Below are 17,229 nucleotides of genomic sequence, written 5' to 3' on the forward strand. Positions count from 1 at the left end.
CTTCATTTACATTTATTTTTATGCGCTGCACTTACCGTTGTTTTTTTTGACTAAAATAGTATTCATTTAGTCGACTAAAATGTTTTAGTCATTTTAGTCGACTAAAAAATTAACACTGGTGTGCGCTCTTCTTTCAATGTCTACAGATCCCAAATAGAAATGAAAGTCGTTTTAAAAGCTAAACTCAACAATCTGGCCTCCGGCAGATATTTGATTTTTATGCTGGCTTCAAAAAAATAGTTTAATACCTTTTTTTTAGAAGGTTTTTTCAGCACTGTCACGTGAGCACATTTCCCTGTCAGGTCACAGTACGGTGCAGCCAATGGGCGTGTTAAACTGCGCATCTCTAATGTCACTGGAGGATGGGAGGATGCTGAGCAGGAGATGTGCATGAGGATGCAGAGACATGCTCTGAAGCATCTAACATGCAGGAGGTGTATGCATACACCACATATCGGTGAATGCGGAGGGCCAATATTACTGACAGGTGGTGTAATTCCTCATTGTCGGTCACATTAAAGGCAATTTTAATGTGTATATATATATAAGGAAATATAAGAAGATGAATATTATGAAAGGTTAACGCTGATTTAGGCCTCATGCACACGACACGTCGGTGCAAACTGCTGAACACATGTTTTTAATAGCTGAAACCGGCGTTTAGAAACGCCCGTTTTGCCACGTTTACATGCCGCGTTTAGCCGCGTTTGCGTCTAGAAGTGTCTGCAGAGCAGAGAATGACATTTTGCGACCCAACTTTGGGGCCCCGTATCTCGGGGCCACTTTGTGCTAGGAACCCCAAATTTGGTGTACTAACAGTGGAACTAGCACTACAACATATACAAATTTGGGGTTCCTAGCACCAAGTGGCCCCGAGATATGGGGCCCCAAAGTCGGGTCGCAAAATGTCAAGCACTTCTGCAGCAGAGAATGACATTTACCGACCTGACTATGGGGCTCCATATCTCGGGGCCACTTGGTGCTAGGAACCCCAAATATGTATGTATGTATATGTTATAGTGTTAGTCCAACTGTGTTAGCACACCAAATTTGGGGTTCCTAAGCACCAAGTGGCCCCGAGATATGGGGCCCCAAAGTCGGGTTGCAAAATGTCAAGCACTTTTCTGCAGCAGAGAATGACATTTTGTGACCCGACTTTAGGGCCCCGTATCTCGGGGCCACTTGGAGCTAGGAACCCCAAATTTAGATATGTTGTAGTGCTAGTTCCACTGTGTTTGCACACCAAAGTGGGGCCCCAAAGTCGGGTCGTAAAATGTTCCTTTAAAAACACTTATAAAGGCAAACACGGTACCGGCGTCTGAAACGTGGAAAACTTTTGCGTCTGGACCCATTTTTTTGCTTCTGGAAAAACGAGGTTAAACGCAACTGCCTAAAACCGCCAAAAAAACGAGACTGTGTACATGGACACATAGGATAACATTGAATGGGTTCAGGGGCAGTTGAAAAAAGTGTCCAACTGCCTCTGAATACGCGTTTAACAGCGTCTTGTGTGCATGAGGCCTAAAGGATAAGTTCTCCTTGCAGGTAAAAAAATGTGCATTTTTATTTATTTATTTATTTATTTATTTTTTACACTGGAGCCTGTAAAGCATTGCACCCATGATCAGCAGACTGCGGGTGAAATGCCAATATCCTGTAGACACTCAGTACACTGTCTGCCCGTACCTCCAATACATGCAGGCAGTTACTGAATGGCAGGAAGAATCCATGAACTATGAGAAAGCTCACCAACTACAAGTCTGTCTGCCACAGTGGACAGCAGTACTTGTAGTTCAATCATTCACAGAACTCTGTGAACGAATGACGCGGCCGTGTGGGTAGAGCTCCACACTGTTTTTAAATTGTGACAGAGGGTGCGGGGAGAAGATCCCCAAGCCGCTGTCACAGAGAGGGGGGATCGGGGAGGAGAGGTGGCAGGAGCTGGAACATGTAATATGTTCCAAAGGTGAACTTATCATTTAAGTCTAAACCAAAAGCAGATTTTTAAAATTTTTTTTTATTTTGCATGGAATTCCACTTTAAGATCTTTGTGTAATTTTCCACAGCCTCGTCCGCCTACCGATCTCAGCTTCAACTTCGATGCCAACAAGCAGCAGCGGCAGCTGATCGCCGAGCTGGAGAACAAGAACAGGTAATGCCTATTCAACACTAGTACACTCTTGGAAATAAACGACTCTGAGCCTAATGCTCAGTCACTTACAAGCATCATTTCCTTTTTTGCTGTCGTCGTAGAGAGATATTACAAGAGATCCAGCGGTTGCGTCTGGAACATGAACAGGCCTCCCAGCCCACCCCTGAGAAGGCGCAGCAGAACCCCACACTGCTGGCAGAGCTGCGACTACTACGGTAAGCTGGGTACTACTGGACCTGTATTCTTACAGGGAGTCCCCCTGGCTCTATGTAGAAATATATGGACAAGGCAGTCTAGGCAGGGAAACTGGTAACCCAGGACAAAAAAAAGAAGGGGAAACAACCCAAGGAGGACACAAGCAGCAATGAATACTGTTTCTGTAGATATCATTAACGCAAACCAAGCATGGGTATCATTGGGCTTTGAGCCTTAAATTATTATAATAATGCAGGATTGTGAAAGATTTCTTTTTTGCCCCCTTATGTAGCGTCTCCTACTTTTGAGCCTGACTCTTCAGCTTGAGGGTCGGTCAGTGTTCAGCTGTAGGGTTGCACCAATACTAGTATCGGTGCCGATACCGGGTATTTACACAAGTATCGGTACTCGTGCAAAATGCACCGATACCAGAAACTGATACTTTCAAGCTTGGCTCTTTGAGCTGTCAGTGGATCTCCCCAGTGTTAAAGAAGTCCGGTAATTGGAGCTGTCAAAAAAAAAAAAAAAACAGCCGGCAATGTTTATTACCAACATTGCTCAGCCCTGAAACACTAAAATAAAAAGAAACATTGTTTCTTTTTGTATATTTTTGTTTCTTCATCTGCAGATTAAAGGGATGAACAAATGTTCCTGTTTTTTTTTTTTTTTTTTTATATAATCTTTATTTTATTTTAGAAAGCATATAAAACACATAGTGTACAGTAGATTCCACAACGTATCATCATAGACTATGTATAATAGGCCTAAAAGTCAAACGTTGTGCCACAACATAGTCTACATAAATTAAAGAAAAAACTGTGTAAACTTGGGGTACATGGGAAGGGAAGGGAAGGGAAGGAAAGTGGGAAAAAGGAACACCTCTTCACCATTGCATAGCATAGAAAATGTTCCGCCTCTACGACCCTGGCCCGGACCCGCATTCTCTCGTAGCTCTTTCCCCTTACGTGTGGGGCCAAGCTCAGCTTCAAGGCCAGCAGGTACCCGGCAGGTGAGCCCCCCGGGAGGGGGGCTAAAAAGCCTCCAACATACCTCCGTCTAGGGGGGGAGCACCCCCAGGCCCCCCGGCTGGCTGTCCTGGATGCAGGTCTCACTGGCGTACCAGGGTCGCCAGGCGGGCCTCTTATCTAATTCACCCATCCGGGTGTCAACATAGTAGTAGCTAGAAGAAGAAACCTAATATCATGCAAATGTTCTTCTGTTTAACCCCTTAATAATCCTTAATTTACTCTAATCAGCCTTAATTAACTCCCTATTCTCCTCCATTTAATTATTATTTTCCTTCTTTTTTTTACGTCTATTTTAAAGTATCTGTACTCATTGTAAAAAATGGTATCGGTGCATCCCTATTTAGCTGTCAACTAAAATTTGGTAGTGGCTGCTCTGTCAATGTTCTGGCTTTGCACACCATCTCCCAGTTCCCAAAATAGGAAAGCAATTTCAAATAACAGGAACACAAACAAGTACAGGACTCTTTTGTTTGACAACGTTATGCATAGTTAGGAGCTGGGAAACAGTGTATGAGATTGGGCAACTGAAACTGCAGCAACTGTTATGCCGCGTACACACGAGCGGACTTTACGGCGGACTTTGCCCGGCGGACTGGATTTCGTCGGACAATTCGATGTGTGTGGGCTCCAGCGGACTTTGTTTTCTCAAAAGTTGGACGGACTTAGATTTTAAACTTGTTTAAAATTTATCCGTTGAAATCGAGTCCGGTCGAAAAGTCCGCTCGTCTGTATGCTAGTTCGACGGACAAAAAGGCACGCTAGGGCAGCTATTGGCTACTGGCTATGAACTTCCTTGTTTTAGTCCGGTCGTACGTCATCACGTACGAATTCGACGGACTTTGGTGGATTGTGTGTAGGCAAGTCCGTTCATTCACAAAGTCCGTCGGAAAGTACGTCGAAAAATCCGCCGGGCAAAGTCCGCCGTAAAGTCCGACCGTGTGTACGCGGCATTAGACTTCAGTAGAAATCCAGACCTTTAAGCTAAATAAGGGGACAAATATAGTGCCCTGTATTATTCAGATTCTTGCATAAGCCCAACAAGGGCTGGGTCTCTTTAATCATATCAGTCATTTTTTATTTCACAGCTTTGTGCACCCCCGAAACTTTGTAGTCTTCGTCATAAAAGGTTTAAAGTTGACTTGTCAACACTTTTATAGACTGCTGGGTGCTGGGTTATGGGTGACCGCTAAGTTTGTTCACTGGCTCCATTGCACAGAGTCATTCCAGAATATAGGACAAGTCATTCTGTCACATGTGATAAGTCTCTTAGGGCCTGTGCCATACACAGGGGCACGCCAGCATGTAGGACATTGTGTCACATGTGGTTACAACTCCAGTTCGTCTGTGCAAAAGTGGAAACCGACAACAGGGTTGAATCACATAGAGTAGTGATATCAACCACAGATTTCCATAGCTCTAGGCATTGTTGGCATGGGGAGGGGAGTTCAAAGTCCACCGGCTGCACAGAAAGGAGATAAGGAGATAGTTAGAGTTTTCACTTGACCACATAAAACGTATTTCCATTGAGATTTAATATATGATGTATGTTGGGCAATATGGAGACAACGTTTAAAAGTTGGTTTATGGTTTAGCCCTTCCTTCTACTTCAATGAACACAGAGCTGGAATCCAGTTTTTTGTCTGCCTGAAGTTCAGCTGTACGGTCTATGTTTTTACTGTATAATAACTGAATTTATGCATATGGCAGACAAAAGTACTTGATAATGCCTCATACAGCAGTACTCCGACCATTATAGGGTAGGACAACACTAGGGGTCAAACAGACTCTTCTGCATACCCATGGACTGACAGGAAACATGCTAACAGGAGAGGAAAGAGGACACCATCAGTGAACTGCTGCACTATCATTGTCCAATCACAGACTGGGGTGGATCCTGGTCTAGGCTGTATCGCTTTACTGCAATGTGTTCATCACAGCAGTCTGCCATCTGACAGAGCTATTAGGCTTTCTAAACAGAATTCTAAATTGTTTGGCAGGTAACATCGTTCATAAGTACAGTGCCTTGAAAAAGTATTCATACCCTTTGAAATTTTCCACATTTTGTTGTGTTACAACCAAAAACGGAAATGTATTTTATGTTCTAGACCAACACAAAGTGGCACATAATTGTGAAGTGGAAAGAAAATGATAAATGGTTTTCAAAATTTTTTACAAATAAATATCTGAAAAGTGTGGCGTGCATTTGTATTCAGCCCCCTTTACTCGGATATAATCTAGTGGAACCAATTGCCTTCAGAAGTCACCTAATTAGTAAATAGAATCCACCTGTGTGTCATTTAATCTCAGTATGAATACAGCTGTTCTGTGAAGCCTTCAGATGTTTGTTAGAGGACCTTAGTGAACAAACAGCATCATGAAGGCCAAGGAACACACCAGACAGGTCAGAGATAACAAGACATGGCCGTCCACCTAAACTGACAGGCCGGACAAGGAGAGCATTATTCAGAGAAGCAGCCAAGAGGCCCATGGTAACTCTGGAGGAGCTGCAGAGATCCACAGCTCAGGTAGGAGAATCTGTTTACAGAACAACTATTAGTGCACTCCACAAATCCTGCCCTTTTGGAAGAGTGGCAAGAAGAAAGCCATAAGAAGTCTAGTTTGCAGTTTGCGAGAAGCCATGTGGGGGACACAGCAAACATGTGGAAGAAGGTGCTCGGGTCAGATGAGACCAAAATTGAACTTTTTGGCCTAAAAGCAAAAGGCTATGTGTGACGGAAAATTAACACTGCACGTCACCCTGAACACACCATCCCCACGATGAAACATGGTGGTGGCAGCATCATGTTGTGGGGATGCTTTTCTTCAGCAGGGACAGTGAAGCTGGTCAGAGTTGATGGGAATATAGATGGAGTCAAATACAGGGCAGTCTTAAAAGAAAACCTGTTAGATTCTGCAAAAGACTTGAGACTGGGGCGGAGGTTCACCTTCCAGCAGGACAACGACCCTGTGTTAGAATGGCCCAGTCAAAGTCCAGACCTAAATCCAATTGAGAATCTGTGACAAGACTTGGAAATTGCTGTTCAGACGCTCCCCATCCAATGTGACAGAGCTCAAACTATTTTGCAAAGAAGAATGGCTAAAAATGTCACTCTCTAGATGTGCAAAGCTGGTAAAGACATCCCCAAAACAGACTTGCATCTTTAATTGCAGCGAAAGGTGGTTCTACAAACTATTGACTCAGGGGGGCTAAATACAAATGTACGCCACACTTTTCACATCTATTTATTAAAAAAAATGTTGAAAACTGTTTATCATTTTTTTTCCACTTCACAAATATGTGCCACTTTGTGTTGGTCCATCACATAAAATCCCAATAAAATACATTTACATTTTTGGTTGTAAACATAACAAAATGTGGAAAATTTCAAAGCGTATGAATACTTTTTCAAGGCACTGTAGGTATTCTAGCTGTAGATGATAAAGTACCCCGAAACATGTCGGATGAACCCCTCGGTGTAGAGATACCACCGGCAGAAAAAGCATGCTCTGGAGAGTGGGACGCAAGTGACTTAACAAAGTCTCTGCTCTTCATATTCAGTATTGCCGTCACAGTCCAGCCACTCTTGTCATCGCACAAGCTTCAGCTTAACTCTGCCATGTATTAAATCATTCATCGAGCTGAGCGCTACTTTCAGGAACTGTGTTCCATGAATTAAATATGGCTTTAATATATTAACGAGGGTCAACGAGGATCCACAAGAGCTGCTCATGCTGAACAAATCCCTTAGAGGGCTGAGAGAGGACGAACGTGCATAAACTAAATACAGGACAACTTCCAGGGGAGAAAATGTTATCTATATGCTAAATAGGCAGCATAATTTTGTGCTTGGGTGAATCAAACAACATTGTATGTAGTGGCTAGTTGTTTTCATGAGCTCTTGGGAGCAATATCCTATCACAGACAAGCTGAGTGTCCCGTTTTGAACACCAAACCCATATTTTTTTTTACTAAATCCGTGAATAAAGAAAAAACAACTATAAATAACTTTCTTGTTCATGACAGTGATTCAGTTTTTCTGAGACAGTTGGGCTATCCTGCTACCTTTAGAAGGTATTGGACACTGGGAAAAAAAAGTAATTAGCCAGCTAGTTATAACTCCTCCCACTCCTATGCCATCATACCATCATGCTCAGTGGCGGCCCGTCGATACAGGGTGCAGGGGCACCGCCCCCCTAATCCATGCGCCCGGCCCCTAATCTACATGCGGGGAGCCTTGCACATAGATTCCAATGTTTTTTTTTGTTTGTTTTTTTTTTTTAGAAGCATGTGATTAGAGCTAGAGGCTCTAATTGGCTTAAAAAAAAGGGTGGGCTCGGAGCGCAGAGCACGGCACCCTGAGCCCACCCAGTTGTGTGACAATAGCGGGTCCTGAGACCTGTCACCTGATTGGCCAAGAGGAGAAGCGATCCTATTAGCCGCCGAGGAGGAAGGAGGAGACACAGGTTTAAGCCACCGCCCGGAGGAAGCGCTGGATGAAGGATGATTGTTTGCCGCCCCCCTTAAAATTTACCACCAGCCGCCACTGACCATGCTTCTGTTTTTGCTAGTGTTCTAGGATGAACACCTTCCTCTTTTGAGAAATATTTAACCATTTTTCCAGCTGTTTTTACTTCAATCTAGAATTCATCTACATGGTGCAGAGCTGGGCACTTTATACAGCTATTTGGATCTACGTATCCATGTCAATCGCCAGCCTTGACAGTAGCCAGCATCCTCCGGTGGGCAGAACGTCTTGTTCCGGCCCTCTCCACCGTATGCATTCCAGGAGTGGAAAAATGGCAAGCGGTTGCCTTCACCAAGACATGTTTCATCGGATAGGTCTCCGATGGAGCACCCCTGTGGTAGGTCTGTTGGCGTCCCGGCTTAATGGAATGGTACTGAGGTTTCTGGCAAGGTCACGGGCTGCTCTGGTGGACACTGCAGATGCTCTGGTGGCCCTGTGGGGCCAGTATAGTCGTATCTACACCTCTCCTCCTCTTAAGATTCTGCCGCAGCTTTTGCGCAGGATTGAGGCCGACGGGATTCCGGTCATTCTAGTGGGCCCGGATGGTCTTGTCAGTCTTGGTAGGCCGACCTGGTGCGCCTAGACACTGACGTCCCTTGGCGACTGCCTCTCAGGAAGGTTCTACTGTCCCAAGGGCCGATCTTCCATCCTCCTTCCCTGGTTTTGATGGCCTGGCTGTTATGAGCCAGGTGCGGAAGTTAACGACGCTGCTGAAGGCTAGTCTTTCTCTGGGAAGATTTACCACCAGACATGGATAGCATACATGTCCTGGTGTGAGGCGCTTGCCATTTACTCTCATTCTTTCTCAGTGGCTCAGATTTCGACCTTCCTTCACTGGGCAGTTGAGCAGAACTTGGCCTTGAGTACCATCAAGGGCCAGGTGTCGGCCTTGGCGGTTTTCTTCGGTGTCCCTTGGTCTCACACTCCCTGGTGCGTACTCTTAATCAAGGGGTTCGACATCTGCCTCCACTCTTTCTACCTCCGTGGGATCTATTCTTGGTGTGTTCAGTTCTACAGGAGCCTCCCATTGGATATTCGGGAGGTTCCTATGCTTGCTCTGTCCCAGAAGGTGTCTTTTTTGGTTGCTATCACTTCTGGTCGCAGAGTGTCGGAACTGTAGGCATTACCATGTCATACTTCTTACCTGGTGATCCACGAAGATGAAGTGGTTCTTCGCCCCTGTCCGAGGTTCCCTCCTCTATTCCTTTTGACCAAGGATGTTGTATTGCCTTCCCTGTGTCCCAGGTCAAAATGTCCTAAAGGATTTACCTTACATGCCCTGGATGTGTTCGGGCAATTCGGGTGTATTTGGCAGTCACAGGGCCTTTTCGGAGATCAGACTCACTGTTTGTGATCACGGACGGGTCAAAAAAGGGGCTGTCTGCTTCTTCTGCGACCTTTCTGGACGGATCAGACAGACGATGACTCTGGTCTATTCTATCAGGGGTTGGGTTCCTCCTTTCCCTGTTACGGCGCATTCTACTTGGTTGCTTGTTGCTTCTTGGGCCTTTCATCATCAGGCATCGGCTGCGCTGGTTTGCAAGGCGGCTACATGGTCGTCGGTGTACACTTTCACAAAATTCTACAACGTGGATGTGCTGGCATCTGAAGATGCTTCTTTTGGCCGCAAGGTGTTGCAGGCTGCTGTTTAGAGGGTCTATTCCCTCTTGAAGGGGTATTGTTCAGGTTGGGCTCTAGTTTGTTTCTGTGTTGAGCTCCTGTTACCTGGTTGGCTCTTGTGTTAGCCTTGGGATTTTTCATTGTCCCACCCCTCATGTTTGGCACTGCATTGGGACGTCCCTATGGTTCTGAATAATGGAGCGCTGTCTGTCAATGAATGAAAGAAAAAATGGGATTTTTGACTTACCAAAAAACGATTTCTCTGAGTTCATTGACAGACACAGCACCCACCCCTCTAAGGCGTTTTGATGCTTCTGACACTGCTTGTTACTAAACTGAAGGCCTATAGCAGAGAGGGGGGTGTATACCACCTAGGACTTGCCATAGGTGTAGCCAAGTCTTTTTTCTGCCTAGTGTCCTACCCCTGTAGGGGGTGATATAACCCTATGGTTCTGAATAAAGAAGCGCTGTGTCTGTCACTGAACTGGAATGGATTTTACGGTCAAAAATACCATTTTTATTTTGCTTTGACATGATTGCTTTGGCAAAAGTTTGTAGACTCCACGCCATCATAACTTTCTGTACATCCAAAAGTATGTGGACACCTCACTATAGCCTTACACTACACTAAATGACCAAAGGTTGGTGAAATGGTTACGTTCAGGTTTTTCCAGTAATAGGTGGTGTTAAGGGGTATATAAGCAGTAACAATTAACTTCTCTTATTCAATCCCTTCTAGTATGTATACTATTGAAAGTGTTTTGTTATATCCGTTTGGAAAAAAAATACCTGTTGTACAAAAAATCGTATGAGCTTATAACCCGTGCTATACTCTTCAGTTACAATGTTCCCAGTTTTTTCTAAGGACTGCAGAATCCCTCTCTTGTGTGTTAAGCCTGCCATAGACAGATCTAAATTCGGCCGGTTCAGCAGGAGCTAGCCAAACTTCAATCTTTCTATGGCTAGTCTGGTTTTACTGGAGCCTTTAGCCATAGATGGTTCAAACATGCGCTGGTTCAGCAGGGACTGGCCGAGATTTGAACCATCTATGGGCAGGCTGAATGTACCCATTGATCAACTTGGGTACAACCAGCATGTCAGATTTTCAGCAAGCGATTATTGCCAGCGGCTATAGCCACTAGCAATAATCACTGTGTTCTCCCAGGAGGGAATCCTCCCCGCATCCCCCACCCCACTGGAGAACTCAATAGCTTAGCAGGAAGGATTCCGAGTCAGTTTTACTGGGGGAATTAAGCTATTCTCCTGGGTTGCAGGAAAGAAAATCGCACCACCTATGGCCTGCCTTAGAGAAGAATTAAGGGGGAGGTGTTCTCCAAATCTGCCCTATGACAACAACACTTCTTCTGCAAAGATACAGTACAGTGAGCGTGTGTTGTCACCCTAGGACAGGAGGAGTGTTACTGGCAGGATCACCAGGTTTAAAAAATGAAGAAAATAAAAGCCTGAAAATGGAAAACCAATGCAGCTACCTCTTTGGACCGTTAATATGCAATTATATTATCTCTTTGAGCCTTTTTATGCAAGAAAAGGTGCCACCTATCAGTGCCCACAAGTGCCACCTATCAATGCCCACCAGTGGTGCCAATCAGTGCCACCTCGCAGTGCTGCCTATCAGTGTCACCTATCAGTGCCCATCACTGCCACCCATCACTGCCAGCTATCAATGCCAGCTATTAGTGCCCTTTAGTGCCACTTATCATTGCCCTTCAGTTCTGCCCATCAGTGCCACCTATCAGTGCCCACCAGTGCCGCCTGTTAGTGCCCATCAGTGCAGCCTATCAGCGCCCATCAGTGTAGCCTCATGAGCGTACATCAGTGAAGGAGAAAAATTACCCGTTTGCAAAATGTATTAACAAAATATAAAATGGTTTTGTATTTTTTTTTTTTAAATCTGTCTTTTTTACATTTTTTTAAACTAGAAATGAAAAACCCAGAGGTGATCAAATATCAGCAAAAGAAAGCTCTATTTGTGGGAAAAAATGATAAAAATGTAATTTGGGTACAGTGTTGTATGACCGCGCAATTGTCGTTCAAAGAGTGACAGCGCTAAAAGCTGAAAATTGGTCTGGGCAGGAGGGGGTTTTAGGTGCCCAGTAAGCAAGTGGTTAAATATTGAGGGGAAAATAAATGGAACACATTGAAGAGCAAGTATTTTCACAAGACCATTGATCAAATAGGCACAGGAACAACCCTTTTAAATTCTAAGGATATTTGGAAAGTTTTACAAACATCAGAAAGGCACATACGTTTTTGGTTTTCATTAAATCCATGTAGTGACCCAAAAATGTCAGATGGTTTTCATATCAAATGCTTTACATTTAGTAACAAGATGTTGCTACAAGGAAAAAAAATTAAAATCAGACTGCAACGAAGCTTCAGCATACAGCGTACGGCTGGATAGGGGCCGTTCACTCCTACAACACAGCATTGGTGACCTCCTCCTAGTCCTGCCTTGGCACGGTCTCTGATCTCCATTTAGAATGTGTCTATATAAAGCATTGACTGAAAGCTGAGCGGTCTTCTTGATAGTTGAAGACAAAGTGAGCAAAGAAGTCATAACCAGAGACTGAGGGTCGGTTCACACTGAGGCAGCACGACTTGCAGCGCGACTGCCTCAGGCGACCCAGGACATGACTCGGCGGCGACTTGCAAAACGACTTCTGTATAGAAGTCAATGCAAGTCGCCCCCAAAGTTGTACAGGCACCTTTTTCTAAGTCGGAGCGACTTCCGTCGCTCCGATTAGAACGGTTCCATTGTACAGAACGGGACGCTACTTGTCAGGTGGCTAGGTCGCCTGACAAGTCGTCCCAGTGTGAAGCGAGGCTGAGAGCAACTGTTATATCAATACTCCAGCCTGGAATGATGACAGTTACCCACTCCCCAAGGATGTATACTCAAGTGGTTAAAAAGCCCACTAGTACTTGTTGATCTGCAAGAATTGCACCTAGCTCCTATTGTGGGCCGACTGAGTAGTGTCAGCCCTGCCCAGTGTCTTTTGCTAAACTACTCCAAACCCTCCTACTGTGCTTATCACTACACCAAAGGCACCAAAGCTGCACATATTCACATATGAGGTGGATGGAGGAATTCCCTCCCGCTGGGACATTGTATTCTTACAGCAGCACCCGTGGAAGCACTTTGTGATGGCCATGGGAGATTTGCATAGCCAGGAACACGTATAATAAACCTGCAGGTATTCAATAGGTATTTTCACTCTCCTGCATTTACCAGTTATGTATATTCTTACACAGGACATATAGCACCAACAGTTTTGCAGAACTTTAAAAAATAAAGGGAGAAAGCACAGTTATAATACAATTCAATACAGGAAGACCCTGCTCATGAGTGCTTACAATCTTATAGGAAGGGGCAAGAGATGCGAAATGTAACCACGTATGGATGGACTGATGGGAAAAGTAACATTTCAGCTCCTTAGGTCAGAGTTTCGCAACCTTTTTTTTTCAGTCAGGCTACCCTTTGTGCAAAATTTTAATCTGGAGGCACCCCATTCTAAAATGTAAAAAAATCTAAACTTACAGTATTACATATTACAGCACCATCTACACACATAGGACCCCCAATGTTAGAGGTGATTTATTCTTACAAAGTAAATACACATTTTCACACTGGTACTGACTAGTATTCCAGTGTTTCTCTTCTCCCTCAATTTCTCTCCCTCACTCAGCTAATATGACCCCAGTGCTGACAGAAGCAGTAGGGGAGGAACAGACAAGGATGTTGTGCAGGTACCCGATGTCCTTATCAACCAATGATACAATTGGGTGTTACAACGCCGGCAACTAGAAGGTTGTAATGTTGCACAATGCAAACCTGTGCTTTGTGAAAGCAGGCTTGATCCACCTGCTGGCTTGTAAACAGTTTTTGAGCACTTTTTAGGCATTTTGTCAAGGCACTCCTGAAGAAACCTGAAGGCACCCTGATTGAAAAAGTCCGCCTTAGGTGGACATGGGATAAACTTCCATGAAGAGATGAATTTTCAGGGATTGTTGAGGACAGACAGGGTGGAAAGTAACCAGATGGTATGGGGTAGGAGGTTCTGAAGAGAGAGGCTCTGGAGAAGTCCTGGAAGTGAACATGGGAGGAGGCAACAATGGAGCAGAGGTTTTGGGAGGAGTAAAGGAGTCAGTTTGGTTGATAATTTGAGATGAGGTTTGTGTTATTGAAATAAAGTATTGCGGTGTAATATAAAGGCTTTTGGTAAACAGTGCATATCATTTATATAGATCTACACAACAAACGTAATAGGGTAAAACATGTGAAGGAAGCTAAACTCCAGTATAATCAAATATTGTCTAAATGTAATTGTTGGGTGATTTCTTCATTGAATCTTGGTGTGCTTTGTGTGTTTCTTCATGATCAGTGCAGTAATCCAGTGTGAGATTTTACACCTGTGCGGGAGCTTCCTGTAATAAAGACCGGCCACTGCTGCTCTCTCCCCTAGTTCAGGGTGACTGGTCTGGTCTCCACCCGCTCCTGTAGTTTTCTGCAGGCATCCTGTAGTGGGTGGAGCCTGCTGGATCCCTCCTTCAGCTCTGCTCTCTGAACAGGTTATGTACAGCACAGTGATGATGTCACTGCTACTTTAACATGTGAAAAATGTCACCAGCACACCAAGGATTCCTTAGACTGGGTACAAAGCTTTATTTTTGTGGTCATATGGTAAACACAAGGCAATGTTTTGGAGCCACAGAGGGTGCAGAGCCAGTCAACATGTTTTTAACAGACAATCCACTAATCAGTGAAGGCAATTAGGACCCAGCCCCGCCCCTAACATCATAATAACGCCATAAGCCCACCATTACACTCCGTTTAAACAAATTACATAACTGCCAGACCCACAGTGGCAATACAACCCTCCATCAGGTATTGTACAAGTAAAAAAAGGCAATGGTCACTGTATAAAGTTAAAATTCTTCAGGGATCGTTAATGAAGGTTTGTCTGTTAAATACTTGTTGACTTGCCTGGCGAAGGGACCCTGCGTGGCTTCGAAATGTTGCCTTGTGTTCACCATGTGACCATGAAAATAAAGCGTTGGTCTTGTTTTGTGGAATCCTTGGTGTGTTGGTGACATTTCTTTACTTGGATTGTCTACGGTTCAAAACGACTCAGCAATACCGCATAACCATTTTAGGAATGCGTGCTTGGGGAATAATGTGTTTGGATTCGCTACTTTTACATCTTTACAGCTGTGTTTTCAAAGGTATTTGGTGCTCCATAAAAGATTCATATCCTTTGTTGTTATTGAGAAATATATTTAAAGGAAAGTTTCTGTCCTGGTGCTACAATCATACCCTTCTTCCTTCATATACAGGCAGCGGAAGGACGAGCTAGAACAGCGGATGTCTGCGCTGCAGGAGAGTCGCCGGGAACTCATGGTACAGCTGGAAGGTCTCATGAAGCTGCTAAAGGTGAGGATGTCACATTTGATGACACTACTGTCATATATCTGTGTGGAGAGAATACGTTGTATAAGTGTCAGGACCGACCCTCCATCACTCAGTAATAACCGTCATTAAGCAACAAAATCTTTGTGTGCACAGCCAACAACACCAGCTTCACTGGAATTGTCACAGTAATTCATTAGGATTCTTCTCTTTCTCATTGGACTACAACATTTTAGGGTTAACATCCAAGCAAAAAGTGCCCAAAAAAACCTCCACGTGATCCTTGGACAAATCTCTAGGATTGGAATTCTTTTCACTTTGGAGACGTCTCATTTCGTATGTCTTTAGGACCATAAATGAAGAATAATCTCGAAATATGAGATACAAATAACCCCAAAGGGTTTTATTCCTTCCCTACCCTATCTAAAACTAAAAAAAAAAAAAAAAAAAAAAAAAAAAAAAAGCTTTATACTGTATAAGCATTCGATACCTCCCCACAAACGCTTAATCTGCAAGCTGAGGTCTGCAGGTATGGACCATAAGGTCTGTTCTTGGATGGAAAACTGGTTACAGGGGCGTATCCAAAGAGTCGTGATAAATAACCTGTACTCAGACTGGGTGGGAGTAGTAACTGGGGTACCCCGGGGCTCTGTCTTGGGACCAATTATGTTTATTTTATTCATAAATGATATAAGGGATGGGATAAAAAGCTCAATCTCAGTTTTGCCTTCAGTTTTACAAAAATAAGTAGGGCAATAACTTCACATCAGGATATAGAAATTTTAAAGAAAGACCTGAACAAAATAATGGGGTGGGCAGCTACATGGCAAACAAGGTTTAATGTGGAGAAATGTAAAGTAATGTACTTGGGGGCTAAAAACATAAAGGCAAGCTACTCACTAGGGGGAGAACATCTGGGGGGATCAAGGATGGAGAAAGATCTGGGGGTCCTAGTAGATGACTGACTGAGCAATAGCATGCAGTGTCAAGCTGCAGCTACCAAACCTGGCAGAATATTAGCATGCATATAAAAGGGATATACTTAAGAGATAAAATGATAGTCCTGCCACTTTATAAAACTCTGGTTAGGCCACATCTGGAGTATTCCGTCCATTTCTGGTCACCAGTCCTCAGAAGGGATGTGCTGGAGAGAGTCCAGAGAAGGGCAACAAAATTAATAAGGGGACTGGAGGATCTCCATTACAAGGAACGATTACAAGCAGTAAATGGATTCTCGATGGAGAAGCAAAGCTTGAGAGGGGACATGATAGCGATTCACAAATACCTCAATGGTGATTCCAGCGAAGGAAATAAACGATTCAGTCTCAGGGAGTGTAAAAGGACACGGGCCACACAATGAGATTGCAGGAGAAGCAGCTTAACCTTAAACTGCGCAGAGGGTTTTTCACTGTCAGGGCGATAAGGATGTGGAACTCTCTTCCACAATTGGTGATTTCAGTGAGGAGTATTGATATTTTTAAGAAACTATTGGACGTGCATCTTAAAGAACACAACATACAAGGATATGGGAAATAATTACTGACACTTACACCTACACAGGTTGAACTGGATGGACTATTGTCTTTATTCAACCTTACCTACTATGTAACTATGTTTATGTTTTAAAGTGAGCCTATGGCCGGGCTGTGGACCTTCAAATATTTATGTACTTTGGCCTCCCTTAAAGTAATTTTAAACCCCATGTTTAACAAATATCAGATATTAACATCTGCTTACAGTTTGTAGAATGAACATGGCACGTGCATTATGTGTTCTTCAGTATTTTCATGCCATTGCCTGTTTCAGCTCGCTTAAAATCTCCCGATCCATGGGCGTGTACACAGAAACTCTACCCCTAGTGCGGCTTATCAGCGCGCACGGGTGGATGGACTCCTCATTAAGCCTGTTATTCAATGGAGAGGGGGGGGTTTTCTCAGATGTCGGATTTTTTTACTGTAGAAAACCAGGGAGGATTGCAGGTGACCAGGTGCTCTTTTCCCGGTCAGAGGACAGTTGATTTCTACTCCTTTGCTGACTTAAATACAATGTTCAGATTAATTCGGATTTTTTTTTGGGGGGGGGGTTTACAGCCACTTTAAAGTGACACTAAACTTACATTTTTTATAAAATCAATAAATGCAAATTGCATAAATATAAGTAGAATGTATCTACTCTATCATTGTCTTCCTTTGTTTCATCTCTGAAATGTAAGCTTTTTTTTTGTTCTTAGACTTCCTGTTCTAGTGGTGGCTTTGTTCTCCATGTCCCCCCCCCCCATGT

The 17,229-nt window shown here is 43.9% G+C and overlaps 1 protein-coding gene across 8 annotated transcripts in view; it reads left to right on the plus strand.

Moving 5' to 3' along the window:
- DTNB (dystrobrevin beta) overlaps positions 1-17,229 on the plus strand; it is a 235,251-nt gene that overhangs the window by 172,895 nt on the left and 45,127 nt on the right. For all 8 annotated transcript variants that reach the window (XM_073625026.1, XM_073625024.1, XM_073625027.1 and 5 more), the window contains 3 exons: positions 2,067-2,152; positions 2,254-2,367; positions 14,877-14,973. In XM_073625026.1, the coding sequence (XP_073481127.1) occupies positions 2,067-2,152; positions 2,254-2,367; positions 14,877-14,973 (297 nt within the window). The remainder of the gene's footprint in view (positions 1-2,066; positions 2,153-2,253; positions 2,368-14,876; positions 14,974-17,229) is intronic.

Source organism: Aquarana catesbeiana, linkage group LG04, assembly GCF_042186555.1.
Source record: "Aquarana catesbeiana isolate 2022-GZ linkage group LG04, ASM4218655v1, whole genome shotgun sequence".
Taxonomy (NCBI): Eukaryota; Metazoa; Chordata; class Amphibia; order Anura; family Ranidae; genus Aquarana; species Aquarana catesbeiana.